General features: G+C 39.9%; 1 protein-coding gene across 1 annotated transcript; it reads right to left on the reverse strand.

Moving 5' to 3' along the window:
* Positions 1-505: 505 nt before the first annotated feature.
* On the reverse strand, positions 506-5,424 carry heyl (hes related family bHLH transcription factor with YRPW motif like). The gene is made up of 5 exons (XM_042506721.2): positions 4,900-5,424; positions 2,704-2,770; positions 2,531-2,614; positions 2,358-2,439; positions 506-1,600 (listed from the first exon to the last, which is right to left on the reverse strand). The coding sequence occupies exons 1-5, from the start codon at positions 4,977-4,979 to the stop codon at positions 915-917; spliced, it is 999 nt and encodes a 332-aa protein (XP_042362655.1). The 5' UTR covers positions 4,980-5,424; the 3' UTR covers positions 506-914.
* Between the last annotated feature and the right edge of the window lie 10,281 nt (positions 5,425-15,705).

Below are 15,705 nucleotides of genomic sequence, written 5' to 3' on the forward strand. Positions count from 1 at the left end.
TGACAAGTTTAATGAAATCAATATTTCTGAGTTTTAGCAACTTTAGTAAACCAAGTTTACTGTCCTATATGTCTGTATTCTGCTAGAGGAAAACTACTCAGTTATATTTGTATATTCTTAAAGAAGTAAAGAAAACAGAACTTGCAGATCTCCTAACTTCATCATTGCCAAAAACCTCTTTGTGATGATCAAGTGAAGTCAGATTAACTTAGTCAATCTGACTTCACTTGATCATCACAAAGAGGAAGTTGCTAACACTTAGAAAGAAGAAGGTAATTTCACTTGTCATTTTTAAGTTGCAACAACTTTACAAAATCAAGTATATATAACTAAATTTTAAGTAAAATTAACAATTAGGTATAAACATAAATTAAGATTAATAGTTATCGTTACTGTCCTTTTTCGAGGCAAGATTATTTTAAGTAAAATCACCTTGTCAGATTTAACAGTGCACATGTTGCCATAATACAGTCAGAAAAAACACACTGAGAAAAATGGACAAAGGTAAAGGCACTTAGTCTTTATAAAGATTTTTGTCAAACATTCTTCAGACTTGGAAAATGTAATCAAATGTATAAATGTTTTGGAAACAAATATCACAGTTAAAAGATCAGTAAAGACTCAACCACACTCGGTTGAGTGTTTCATATATACGTATGGCTCTGTTGGGCACTGTGTATGTGTGTATTTGTCATGCGAGATCCTGAAATTTATTTTCACATTCCTTCATTGTTGCATTACATATGATTGTTTGGGATTATCTGAAACTTCACCCACAGTCTGATATGGCTTTTAGAGTCCCTCAAAGGCAGAGACAATCATAAAAGATTCAATATTTCTTTAACAGTTTCATATCTGCTACATGGTGCACATGGGAGCTCCATGTCCACTGAGTTCATTTGGAAAACCAGAGCTCAGAAAGCTCCGATTTCAGTCCCCCATCCCTGGGCCGACTTGGCCGGTCCGCTCAAGCCCCTGCGCTGGGCTGTGGGAGACCCCAGAGGTGCGAATGGCCTGAAAGAGACTTGCAGCTGGGCGGAAGATGATGAAATAGAAGAGGAGGAGGAGGTAGAAGGAGAGGAAGAGGAAGGGGTGGGGAGGGGAAGAGGCGAGGCCCTGGTGGCGCTGTGAGGGGACGGCTGGTTTGGTCTGGAAGGGGCTAGGGCCGGGGATGCTGCAAGGGAGGGCAACCTGTGGACGGTGGCCAGGGCTGTGGGTGCAAGCAGCGGAGGTACACCCTGTTGGCAGCCAGCCAGGGGGCCGAGGCGGAGGGAGGCGGGTGGTGGGTAGCTCCCTAGCAGAGCCAGATCCCTTCGCCCACTGGGGAATGGAGGTGAGGAGGAGGCCGGTGAGGTGGGGGAGATCTGAGGAAAGGATGCCCACGGCCAGGGAGGAAAGGGCAGGGTTGAGGCAGGGGGCGACTGCAGGAGCAAGGGGTCTAGCTCACTTGCACAGTGGGAAAGGTGGGAGACCAGGCGGGCTCCAATGGGGTCCGGGGACTCCCCATCAAGGGAGCTGAGGTACCGCACCACCTCTCCAACACACTCCCTAAAGCCCAAGGTCCTGTAGTCAACTGCCAGAGCCCTCGCATCAAAGTAACCTTAGAGAGAGAAAAAGAGCGTTGAGTCATACAGTGAATAAAACTAATGGAATGCAGTTAGCGTGCACGCTGTATGCTTTGTCTCTTGTCCAAAAATGATACTTTCCAGTCATATTCCAACAAGGGCTATCAGCGTTAATGTGTCGATTCAGACAGGATTAAGGTCCGTACAAGTTTCTTTTCTAATTGTGATAATCGCCGACCAACACTCCTTTCTTTAAGAGGCTGTACCGGGCTGGATATTAAACCTACAGCGATGATACTGATATCATATGAAACTAGAAGACATAAAGGATCCAGTGGTACCATGTCACGCACGTTTATTCGGAAGGGGGCTAAATAACATTCAAAATTTAGGCTGAATTTTGGCAATGGAAAACCGGCATGGCCATTTCACAGGGGTGCCTTGACCTCTGACCTCAAGATATCTAAATGAAAAATGGGTTCTGTGAGTACCCATGAGTCTCTCCTTTATAGACATGCCCACTTTATGCTGGTCCCATGCAGTTTTTTGTTGTCATTTGATTCCTACTCAAGACAATCTGGTAAAAAATTGCTTTACCTTGTCAATATGGACTTCAAAACTGTTTAAAAATGCAAAATAACTGAATTGTAAACATGCAATTAAAAATGCTATTAATGGTGATTAACTAATGAAATTCTGTGATTAATCACAATTTTTAAAATTAATCGCTCAACAGCCCCAATTCCAACAGAAAGTGAATTGTTTTGCAAATAACAAACTCTAAAGGCTCACCTTTTCCTCCCATGGCATGCAGAAGTTTAAGGTGGTCCACAGTCATCTGCAGGATCTCTGCTTTCTCCAGCTTAGATGAACCCTGCAGGAGCGATGAGCAACATTTTACTCAGTTGTATCAGATTTTACAAAGCTGGTTTGTGTTGTTAAATTGTGGATTCATGAGCAGTCACCTGTTTCTCAAAAGCACTGGGCACCAGCCTCCTGAGCTCTGACAGGCTGTGGTTGATCCGGTCTCTGCGCCTCTTCTCTATGATCTAGACGGCAGGAAGAGCAGAGGGACAGTCAGGGCCAACCAAAACGACAAGACTGAAAAGATTAAGATCCAAGGCTATAATCGGCTCACCCCTCTTCTCTTCTTTCGGGCCAGAATCTGCGAGGCGCTGCCAGGAGACATGGACCCGGTGACTGGGCTGTATCATAGAGAGAGAGAGAGAAAGAGAGAGATGGCACAGAGAGAAACATGTTAACTTTGATTCTTCTGCATATTGTTATTATTACCCTCCTTAATATGACACAGAGGCGGGATGGCACATCAGCTCCCTTCAATCTAATTTGTTTTTTGGGCACAGAACAGCGTAGAAGTGCCCGGGAGAGGAGGGAAGATGAGATTGTTTTTGGTTTAATGCGTTTCTGGACATTAGTCTCAGTGAAATGACATGCTGTTCTCCTTTCCATCTGAGCGAAAGCACTTTTAGAAAGATGATTATATAGCCTCGGGGCGATGCTCTCCCTCGCATGGGGCTCCAGCGTGCAGCATGGGATCTGCTCCTCCTGAGTACAGTCACTCAATATGGATTGTGTTTGTTTGTGAACTCTCATCTTACAAGGAACTGAAAGAGGCTTGACAGCTTAGAGTTCCCTTCAAACTGCCCCACCAAAGACTTGCTGCGTTTCTATTAGATTTTAACATGAGGGCTGCCAATTTAGCTGTGTGTTTTTGTTTAGGTTTATGTTTGATGGGGCTGACTTGAAAAGGCGGCACTATCTTCTGTTTGCACGTCACATGGCAATTTAATTTATCCAAAACCCTCTTTAGTGCTATTGGCTCACTTTGTGTTTCTGATGTAACCAGCAGTACTGTGAATGTGTTTTTATGTATTCTAAATGAACTGTTACAGATACACTCATATGAACACTCCCTTTTATCCACTTGATCATAACTCTACAAGAGGAATTTGACAAATTCACCTAAAAAGCGAAATAGTATAATGATTTGTAAATAGCGTGTGTAGTGTTAGGAGTAATTTAAACACTTATCAGACATTTTCCCACAACATTGAAAAAAGTTCTACATAATAACCTGAAGTTAAACAGTTAGATATTATGGGTCACATTTGCATTTAAAGGTTCAAAGGATTTCTTTCTGTCAGATAAAAAGTAGCCTTTTACAGTTTGTAGAACATATTTTCCATCTTATTTCTTAGAACTCCATATATTAAAATATGTAAATAAAAGAAAAAGATTATTTTTCTGCATATATAACCTTGACACCACCAAGCTGAAAGTAATAAGTATTAACATTTATTTTTTCAAAATGTCAGTATTTTTTTGACAGTGATTTAAATCTCAAATGAAGCTAAAATGTTTGTTTGTCATACACCAAAATAAAATATTATTTCATTGTTTTCATTGTGTGCATCAAACGCCACAGAACTTGTCAGTGGCCTTTTTGGTGGGGAGCTGTTCTTCTCTGTTACTTTCATGTTAACAGTTGATTTATTTATATTATATATTTATATTATGTTATGATGTGATGTAAAAGAGTTTATGAACTGGATAAAAAATGGAATATTGCTGCATCACAAAATTTACAATTATTTACAAATGCAAAAATATGTGCTGAATAAATTGTGAAACAAGACTCATAAGACTATTTAAAATGTATTTGATCAGAGAATATCTTCTATATTTAATGCAATTCACATTTGAAAATTCTGTTCGTGATCTCTGTCTCCATATTTCAGACATGACAGGCCTAACAGTTTTTTTTACCAATACTTATTGCAATCATGTCATGCGTGCAACGACGATTACCAACCTCTGCATTTGCTCACGTGGACATGTAAAAGGAGCAAACATGAAACTGTTTTATTTAGAGGAGAAATGCAATGAATGTTGGTGAATAAGATTTTCTGCCAAATAAAGTTAAATTTTAAACTGTCAGCTCAGGTTTGTTGAAGGGTTGTCAAATTACTTTAATAAATTTGTCCAAAAAAATCAAACACTGAAGCCGAATGCAGAAAATTTTAAAAGTAGGAATCACTGTTTTTTCTGTCTTGCTTTGTAATCTCTCTGCAAGACACATCATTGTCTGAGACTTGAAAAATAAAACCTTTACTGCAGTCTTTCAACTTGGTAGCAATTTCATGCATGCCAGCAGTTTTAAGAGTCACACTGCTTGTAAAACCCACAGTTTACTGCCAAGTATGTTTAGAACAAATTTCTTTTGAGCTACTAATTTCAGTTACACGTACTTTCCTTTAAAGTGTGATTGGAGGTCATGTGCAACAACCTCAGGTGTGGTTTTGCGGATGCTCACCAATAGCTGTCTTCTTGTCCCACGTCAATAAACTCATCTGTGTCCGAGTCTGGGGAGCTGTAGTCGTGAGGTCTCTTCATGTCTGTGTCCCTTCCTCAGTGACTGGATCGATAACAGACTGATGGATTTGGGCGATCCTGTCGGCTCTCTGCTGCGTGGAGACAACACGCTGAAGACCGTGTCCCCCTGTGGATGAAGCGCTCACCCTGTGTGCCCCTCACTCTCTGTTTCTCTTGCGCTGTTACTTATAAAAGCCTTGTTGTCCTTAGTTACTTCTTGTCACTTGTGTTTTTTGTTGTTGTTTCTTCATGTGTCTCCTGTCCTCTTGTCTGTGAGTCAGCGGTGCCGCTTGATCGACCCCCCAGGGCCCATGACAACTAAGAAAATTCACAAGCTGCTTTAGTCTTGTACTCTATCACTGCCATCCAATCACAGTCTCTCTCTCTCCCTCTCTCTCTGTTATTTCTCTCTTGGCTCCCTCTCCCTGTCACAGTCACCCAATGACAAAATAGGAGTTTGGCAGTTAAGGCAGGGTTGCCAGTTTTGGCTCCCCCGCCTCTTCTCCCTGTCCCTCCTCCCTCCCTTTAATCTGGCCTTCCTCAGCTTGTCACCCTGCCTCCCCACCCCTCCGAGCCCCATCTTTCCACCCCTTTGCTCAGTCATCCTCAGTCAATTAGCCTCCAATCTCCTGCTCTCCTTCCTTCCTTCTTTCTATCCTCCTTTCTTTCTATTTGTGCTTCTTTAATTACACCGCTCTGCAGAACAATGGCAGCGGGAGGGAGGGAAGGAGAGAGGTGAGGAGTGTGGGAATGATGGACTGTGAAAGCGCTCCATCATCCACAGGGGAGTGTGTGACAGTGCATGAAGCTTGACTCTCACACAATCGCACAGGTGACTTGGGAGAATGGAGTTACTGAACTACTTTTTGGGAACGAGTGTGAGAGACAAACAGCAGTGATGGATAGAAAGATGGTTAACCCATGACCTCTACACAGCTGTCAGTGATCAGTAAAGAACCAAATACTCTATACAGTATATAATATTGCTTTAACCATTTGAAACGTGAGCAAATTGGCTTGATTTATTTAAATGTTTTTTTTAAATAAATCAAGCCAATTACAAGTAGTTAGAAGAAGTTACAAGTTAAAAGAAAATCACCAAAAATTCAGCAGAAAAGACAATAAAAATGTAAAAACTAAACTAAAGTAAATCTTCTAATCATTCTCTCTCTCTCTCTCTCTCTCATTTTTTAAAACTACAATTTGGTCTTTTTTGCTCCTAATTTCTTGTAATTTGCAGAAAATTCCAAATCAGTGATGTTTTAACACTTTGTGATCACATTAATATTGTTACATTTTTTCACTCAATTGAAGTGTCAGTGTATAGTTTGTATTGGCCTTTGCTTTTAAATACACAGCCTACTAACTAGTTATAACAGAGTGGCAGAAGCTAGACATTTTAATCATATAATTCATGACTTTTAACGTTTACTAACTATTTAAACAGTTTATTCATTACTCTTTGGGTCATCATTTAAAGTGTAACTTTATTACTTTAAGATAATGGTAACTGTTGACCTTTTTGTGGTTACTTTTAACCAAGTATACAAATGTTTAGCATTAGCCATCACTTTTAGCCTAAGTATTGCAGCTTTTCATCGTTTACATGTTCACTATTCTGTATATGCAGTCATTGTTGATCAGTAGTTTGTTTTAAACCCTTTAAAACACCAAAGTCACACATTAACACAAACAAACCAACTGATCGAGCCAGCGATAGACCCACAGCTCCAGTGCTCAGTGAGGTAAAATTACTGTTTGTCAAGTCTGGTTTTGAAGAGAGAATATGTTTAACCCTTTGGTTTTCAATAGTAAGATTTTAGTGAAAACATGTTTATGAAGTATTGACTGGATTAATGAGACTTAACGAGATTATAACCTACTGCAAAAGATGTGTAAGAGTTTGTAAATGGTTATTTTGATATAGTTTTGCTGTTTTTAAGCGGGAGCCCTATGATTTCGATTCATCGAGGATTTTCTGTTTTTGAATTCCAAGATCCTTGTTTTCTACATAAATTCTGCATAACACAGGGCGAGTGGTCTGACTGATATACAAACAATCATTTGGTGGGTGAAGTACTCCTGTAACCTGGCTAACTATTTCAGCTCTGCACAAGAACGCCTAAGTCACAAAATTTTGCCATGATGATTAAAAAATTGTGCAAATGCTGAGCTGGATTTACAAAACAACTTTTGACACAGATTTAGCAGGGAGTTTTTTTTCCCCCACAAAACCATGACATTAAAAAGTTCTGCTAATTAACGTTAACCTTTTACCCAGCCTCTTCCAAACTTGTGTGTCAGTGTGTGCAGAGATGAGGGCAGATAAAGGGGTCAAGAGAGGAATCAGCCCAGTGAGTGTCTGAACATCTGGGCTCTTCACTGGACAAGATAGCGCTCCCTGTGCACTCACACACACATATCACACAGACACACTTACAGACACAGTTGCTTGTAACCCTGAGCGCTTGGTTCCGCTGCCACCGTGGGAAGATTGCTGGTACAGATTGCCATGGAAACACGAGGCCCGGGCGCCCGTTGTTAGGAGTGATGCCTGACTTACCCAGCGGTGTGTGCATATGTGTGTATGAAAGACGGAGAGAGGCCAAGTGGCATGCCCCCTTCCACACAATGCCCAGCTGAGTGTGTCTCTTCCTGCCTGGCAGACTGGAAGGGTGTGTTAGTTTAAACATACTACAATGTGGGACAGCAAGATCTTTGTGCATGTTTTTTGAACAAGTTCAGTCTTTTTATGTACTTACTGTGGTCCTGCTAGTTGCGAGAAGCTCTTAAAATATCAGGTATTTATTTTTTAATGTATCTTATTCCAGATGTTTCTTTTTCTTGATGTGCTTTTCAACAACTTTGTTTTTCTGTTTATTTCTTTTGCAGTACATGTAACTGAGCCCTGCCCGTCTGCATTTTATCATTACATATACGTGTAAAGTAATAAAATAACTTAAAACATGTGTATGTGCGTGTGTTTGAAATATCCAAGTGTCAGTAATCAGTGTGACCATCACCAGGGGGCTTAAAGTGCGGTGAGTATGAGTCAGGACTCACAGAAAAGAGAAATCCTCTCTCTCTCCCTCCCTCCAAACAACACCCCTCCTCCACATATCCTTTCATTACCAATCATTCCTTAATTCAGATCTGGATCTCATTTCGGCATCAGGGAAGAAAGAGTCTGAAAGAAAAGAGACATCTATGAAGTCAGGCTTCAGACTCCTCTCTGTTGTTATTTTTATCACCCACCCACCCTTCCCTTCAAAGAATAACTTTCTTCTCTGAATCACCAGTTTTTCATGTTTCTTTGTTGTTGTTTTTTAAAAATCACTCTGGTTTCACTCATCGTTGGCCCAGGATGATGAGGCAAGATGCATAAAACAACAGGCACGAAGTGGAAAGTAATTAAGAAGATGAATGAATAAATAAATAAATAAGTTAATTATGAAAATAGTTTCATGGTGGGGGTGTGTGAGGTTTGTGACGGAGAGAAACATAAGAGGCAGAGAGCTGGCACTGAATGGTGGGATGGAATTCTGGGAGATTTCTGGCGATCTTGGTCGGCCACTTCAAGTCCTCTCCCTCCCATCCCTCCAAACCACAACAAGGGGACGTCCCTTATTGAAATTAACAAGCTCATACTTTTACAATTTGCACACACACGCACACATGCGCAACTCGAATGCAAACGTGTGAACGCTCAGGGACATACGCACAAGTGATTCATACAAACGCACGCACACACGCAACTGCTTCACACGAATGTGGACAGTGCATACCCACAATTTATAAGGCACAAACACTCAGCGGCAATTATTGCTTCTGATGCATGACTATTGCTATTGTTTGAGAGTCTGTGAGATGGAACCAGCTCAGCAAGATATTTTGTTTGTGACTTTTCTCCCTGCATTCATGTCAAACTGAATAACTGGTCAGATATGTCTCACTGTGTGGTTGACTTTGATTATTTGTACTCTGTTTTTCAGAGACAGAAAACCAACTTTTAGCAACATTTTTTCCCTAAAATGTAGTTACTCCAGTATAAAGGACACTCGACGGTATTTAACAGTGAAAAGAGGAAAATAAGTAGAACCATGAAACATGAAAAAGATACAATGAAACAGGCTTTTTAGTGCATTTTATTTCCCACATTAATGCACAATTACAAACAGTAGCTGTGTCAGTACATCATGTAGAGACAAGCTTGTTGACAGCACTGACATTGGGCACACAGTATCTCATTTATGTCTGTAGCCATAAAACATCTTTTGAAATACATTTTTAAAACTTTTTTTATCTCTTACATTATTCTCCTGTATTTATGTTGAAATCACAAGATAATGATGCAGGAGGAAAAACTTTTTTAAAAAAAAATACAAATTGCAAATTGAAGGTTCTGGCATTGTCTCTCATTTATGTTTGTAGACGATAAAACATTTTTTTAAAGACATTATATAAACCTTTTAAAAATAGTCTCCTATTTTATACCTATATTCTCCTTTGTGTTGAAATCACAGGTGCAATAATTATGATGCAAGAAGAAATACAAAAAATTCAAAAATTCCAGAAGGAACAAAGCCAAGATAGTGAGCCACTGATTTTATTTCTTATTTTTTTAAAACAAATCTTGCTTGTCTTTTATATAAAAAGACATTAAAATTATGTTAATCACAGTTTTGTTGTATTTGGTAATTGCAATGTACTTTATAACCATGGTTTTAATTCTTACCAGCTGGTTGAAAGTTGAAAGTGCTGATATTAGACACATCTCCTTTATGTCTGTAGAACATTTTTAAACTAATGGGGTTTTTTTTAAATCTCCTACATTATTCTCCTGTATTTCTGTTGAAACCACAAGTGTGTTAATTATGGAGCAAGAGGAATTACAAAGATATTTAAATTCATGACAAGAGTGAGCACCACTGTATTGTTATTATTATTATTATTATTATTATTATTATTATTAATAATAATAATAATAATTATTGTTATTATTATTATTTTATTTTTTTTGGTAAGTGTGAAGCACTTTACAACCATGTTTTTAAGCCTTGAAAACATGCACACACACACACACACACACACACACACACACACACACACACACATTAATAAGAATGACTTTGTAGTATATCTCTTGAATAACATGGTACCCCAAAATAACTCCTCAGATCAAATAGTATTAGTCAAAAGGAAATGTTTGTTTACTGTCTAGAACCCTGACCGAGTATATATGAAAGGCCAATTGTGGTCAAAGGAGCCCTGCATGGTGCCTTGCTGTATGCAAGTGCTGTTGACATACCCCACACACACACACACTCACAAAAAAAATCGGTAGATTTCTTATTGGTATGAGGCCTCCCGAGTAGTCCGCCTGTGGCTGTGTGTTCAGTCACTGGGGCTGAGATTGGATTGGCATGGGAACTGGCACCGGAGCAGCTTGGCACTGTCTAGGCTGGACCCATGAGGGAATTATCTGCCCTTCAGACACATAAGGAATGCCTGGGACCTGTGGCACGGCCTGTCTGGCCGTCTCCACCATTCACTCAGAATAACCTGGATGTACGAGGCATTCCTGGGAACGCCATATTTGTTCCTAAGGGGTGTCTCCAAAGAGCCGCATTGTGTTTTTTATGATCTGATTGAGCTGATATGAGGTGTGAATAAACCTCCCAATAAACAGGGTTAGACACAGTCAGTATATATGTTTGAGATAGTGGCTGCTGTGATTTGAGGTGTCAAGAGGGCAGGAGGGCTGCGGTGATGGGTCATGCTGCCTGTCAGAGAGCGAGAGACACAGAGAGAGAACAGAGAGAGAGAGAGAGTCCTCCCTCCTCATCCGGCTCCCCTACACACAGATAAATAAAGAGGCTAAAAGCCGAAGAGAAGAAGCAGAAAGGAACTTTTGTGGCTTCCGAGTGGGGTCCCTTTCATGGCGGTTCCCACAGCACTAGGCCTGTGATGACATTCACCATGTTTCACAAACACACACACACACACACACGCACACCCTCACTCAAACACTGATGGGCCCTGTGACTGCGGTGACTTTCGCTGGTGCCGGGCCCCAGACGGGATGGCGAGGGCCCCGAGAGCCACAGGCAGCCATTGTGCTGTCGCCGCGGAAACCAGCCTCTTTATGTCAGACATGTTTTTCTGTTTGTTTTCTTTTTTATGTCTTTAATGTGGGCAAGGGGGAATGTCCCCTCCTCCTCCTCCTCCTCACTGCTCTGCGTTATTTACCCCCAATACCCATCTTCCTCCTCCCCCTCCCACCAATCCATCCACATTTGTTTCTCCTCTTCTCCTCCCTCCTCCTCTTCCACTCCCTTATTCCCTTATGTTTTCTTCCCCCCTTTTCCCCCTGGAGATCGTCATTTGTAAAGCTCTTGCTTAGACAGCCCATATCTTTGTCGTGGTGTTGCGGCCTCCCTCTCACTCAGCTCCTTTTTATCTATACTTCATGAGGTTTTGGCACAAACTGGCACTTTTTCTTCCTACGCTGAAAAAAAAAACGAAACAAAAAAACAACAATGCGCACAACTCTAAAACAACAAAACCTATCCCCAAAAGAATTCTGCCTTTCCCACGCTAAGCCAATTTTCTTCACAAGATTAAACAAACTCCCAATAACAAAATGAAAGACATGGGGAAGGGGGGGGGGGTCTACAAAGAATCTGGTTATGATTCCAGTCTCCAAAAAAGCCAGCAGAGGATGCCCCAAAGTCCTCCAATGAAAAAAACAAACCTTAAAAAAAAAAACAAAAAAAAAAAAACAGCCAACTGTTACTATTTTTAAGTGGTTGAAGAATGTCGTTCTCTGCCATGACTCAAAGGCACGCCGGCCCTCGTCCGTAATCAGTTCATTCTGACTGCACTCCTCCGCCACATCACACACAGGATGCAATCTTTTATGAGCCGCAGAGAGAGAGGAGGAGAAAAAAAGGAGAAAGTGAAAAATGAAAGCGTTCAAGGCTAATCCACCATGTCCCCTCAGCCATGCATGCAACTGTGCTTCATTTGGTGACTGGGGGTTTGAAGACTCAGCTAATATTAGCCACTGTAAAACTACTTTTCGCTCAGGCGTTTTGACTTGGAAGCTGACTATCATTCATGTTTATGAAGGGGGGACTAATTTTTATTGCATGTGTCTAGCGATGCTTAATTCCTTTATCAGCTTCCTATTTTTGTATCAAGATTATCAGTGTAGAGGCAATGTGAATGCTAATAAAGTGGGACACTTTCTGACAGTTATCTTCTGCGTCATTTTTATGAACTCCTTTATGCTATACAGAAGAAAAAAGAAAGAAACATGGAAGAACGGATAGATGACTCTTCCTGATACACACATTAACACAAAACCACATTTTACCCGGCACTATTCTTACAGTGGGACAATTTTATTGGCAAACTCAGACACTTCAAACACATTTTGTTGTTATTTAATTCTGGTCTTAATGAATTAAATACACAATAATAAAATAAACAACAACAATATGCATAACTTTTTTTTATGGAGGGGTGCAGGTACAGCAGTTTCACCATGTCATTTTACTTTTCACCACATTTCACAGCAAAGTGAAGAACTCATGTATTTTAATCAAATACTTGCTAATGATGAACTAAGGGTTAATTTTTAGTATTGGAGGTATATATATATATATATCTATATAAATGATACAGCTTAACCGTCCTATTTTACCCATTGTCCCACTTTACCAGTATTCATGCTATTTAAACCAGGTTGGTTCAGAAGAGCGCTCACAGAGCTGTAAACTCAGGAGATGGTGCTCCATCCTTGGCCGCTGCTCTCTGACAGCCTATCACTTCCCCAAATCCCTCCTATAACTTTACACCTCAGATTACGGCCTTATCATGGAGGCATCCAGCCAACACCTCATCCCGACAGCAGCTCGGAAGAGCAGGCATAAGCCCCTAAAAACCAGCATAAAAACTTGCCGCCACTGCACTGCTGGGTAATTTTTAGCGTTCTCAGAAAGGATTTATGGTGTGTCTGCAGGGAAAGAGAGGAAGACTGGAGGAAGGACGAGGGTAATGATTAACAACATTACTGGCTGGTACCACTTTTATTGGTCTTCATCGAAGCTTTCATAATTAAAATGACCAGAACTATGAAAAAATGATGCACTGAACATTCATTCTTTTATTTTTTTATTGATCAAAGTCTGTGTTAATCAGTAAAACTAATGGATTGGATCAAATGCTCATCTATAAACTTGCATTCTGTTTTAGTGTATTGGGGGAAAAAGTAAAAAGTCCACTGACATTTTGATAAGATCCCAGTGGTTCTACTTTATTTCTGCCAATCCCCACTGCTTCAAATAGCCTATCCTGCCATTGTTCCAAATATATTCTTTTGAATGGATTATAAACGGTATGTTATTCAAATATGTGAATAATATAAAACTAGTTGTTGTTACATGTTTTCTCAAATTTTTTAACCCTTTGACATTAGAGCAAGTTGGCTTGATTTCTTACAAAAACATGGGAAGACGGCAATGAACAATGAAAGAAGAAATGACCCAAAACTTAGCAAGAAATTAGTAAAAGTACAAGAAAATGTGAAAACAAAACAAACAAATAAACAAAAAGGGGCAAGCAAGACTTGGCAAAAGTGGCTAAGTAAAATTCACATGGTATAATGTTTTAGTGAAGATTAATATTTGTATCATCTTGAAGAAGACACTTTATTCATCCCTGAGTTGAATTAGATTTTTTCACTCTGTTGTTTCATGTTACATATCTAAAATATACACACATGCACAAAAAGGACCTATACACACACTTTAAATGGAGAGCTGTCAGAGCAGGGGGGTTGCCTGTGTACAGGGGCCACGAGCCGTTGTTGGTTGGGTTCCCTGCTCAAGGACAACTCGTCAGTGCCCAGGAGGCAAACTGGCACCTCTCTTTCACTAACCATTTTTCTAGTTTCTTCATCACATTTAGCTTTCTATTGTTTATTTATTACTTTGGATAGCTATTTCAACGTCTCTGTTGCTTGCTAACCACATTTCAACACTCAACTGCACATGTGGTGTTAGTGTGGTTCCACTGACTTTGATTGGTTATTGTAAATTTAATAAAGATCAGCATCACACCACTTTGTAAAGTGGATTTCTATTTCTAACCTTTGCACAAACATGTCATGTTGTTTTTTATTGTTTTTTTAAATAAAAAAACAATAATAACAATAATAAATACAATAAAGAATTCTCCTTCTTCCTCTTATAAGCAATAAAAAGTGCAACACAATTACCTGAAAATTAGCAAACAAACAAAAAACCATGGATGGATGGACAAAAAAAACAAACGGAAAAATAATAATAAAGAAGAACAACAAAAAGGAAAAGGACCTGAGAAAAACTAAAAAACTAAAAAACTAAACAAAACTAAAAAAAAAAATGAAATAATTCTGTAATAATATAACTTTAAATTCATCAATATGATAATTGGAAATATAGCGCTCTACTTATTTATTGCAATTTGCAGGACTTTTCTACCAAGTTGCTCAATGCCCTTTTCATCCATGTTTTTGAAAGAAATCTAATAAGTTTGCTCAGCGTTCAAAGGTTTAAATACTTGATTTTTATTATATATTGATGAAGAAAAGGCACACATTGGTACATTATAAACACTAGAATGGAGGAAATTAAGTAAATGAGTAATTGACATTCAAAATTTTTTGGCAGAGGACCCCCAAACCCCCAGTGTGTACCCCCGAGTATTGAAATGAACCCTATGCCCTTGTGGTTTGGAATCACAGATAGATCAGATCAAATGTGATGTTAACTGTGTTCGCTGACTGCCAACTTCCCAACAACTTCCCAGGCCACCACTTTGTACATTTTGTTTTTGCATAAACACAAATGTTGTCATTTTTGACATCAAAAAAATACAAAACAATGCCATGACAAAGCAGTTATAGCATGGAGATAGATGGATGCAGTCAGAGCTCTTCCGCACATTCAGATAAGTACACACAACAGATGTTCATGCAGAACTGCCTTGCTGAAAGGCATACTTGCGTAGTGAACTAATTCTATACGCTCTGCATGTGGCTCATGCACAAACACACGCCGTCTTTCTCAGACAAGAAGACTTGCTTGAGGTCAACGCTTGAGGACGACTAGCTAACTGTATATAGTACTGGAGGCTTTGAAGTTTGGACTTGGCTGTGGCAGAGACAGCCAGCCAGCACTGAGGCTCTGCACTGCCGGAAGCTCGTGGTCTGGGACGGCTCCATTTACTACTCTGCTCTGGTGCTAAATTTACAATAATAAAAAGGCTGGCAGATTTATTTCAGACTGCGATACTTTTCCTCTCCAGCGAGGGAAGAAAGGACTGAGCAAGAGACAGATGTCTCCAGATCACCGAAAAACATTAAGTGATAATTACAGAGAGAGATAGACAGAAAGAGAGGGACGAGGTTTCCCCCTCTCGCTTTTCTCTTCCTCTTCCTCTGCCACCACAGAGGAGAGTGGCGTCTCCAAACTAAAGAGGGGCGCCCGCTGTATTAGACTCCCAATGATTGGCTGTGATTGCATTATCTGATCCCATGAGGGATAAAAGGACAGCAACACACACACACACACACACACACACCACATGCCTGTATTTCATTGCTCAATGATCACTGCCTCCTCAGAAGTCAAACATGTTCTTTTTTTTTAACATCTTCAGACATGTAGCCATAAAAGAAAATATGATTCAAATTCAAACA

The sequence above is a fragment of the Plectropomus leopardus genome, chromosome 17 (assembly GCF_026936395.1).
Source record: "Plectropomus leopardus strain MGB_pleo_1.0 chromosome 17, ASM2693639v1, whole genome shotgun sequence".
Classification (NCBI taxonomy): Eukaryota; Metazoa; Chordata; class Actinopteri; order Perciformes; family Serranidae; genus Plectropomus; species Plectropomus leopardus.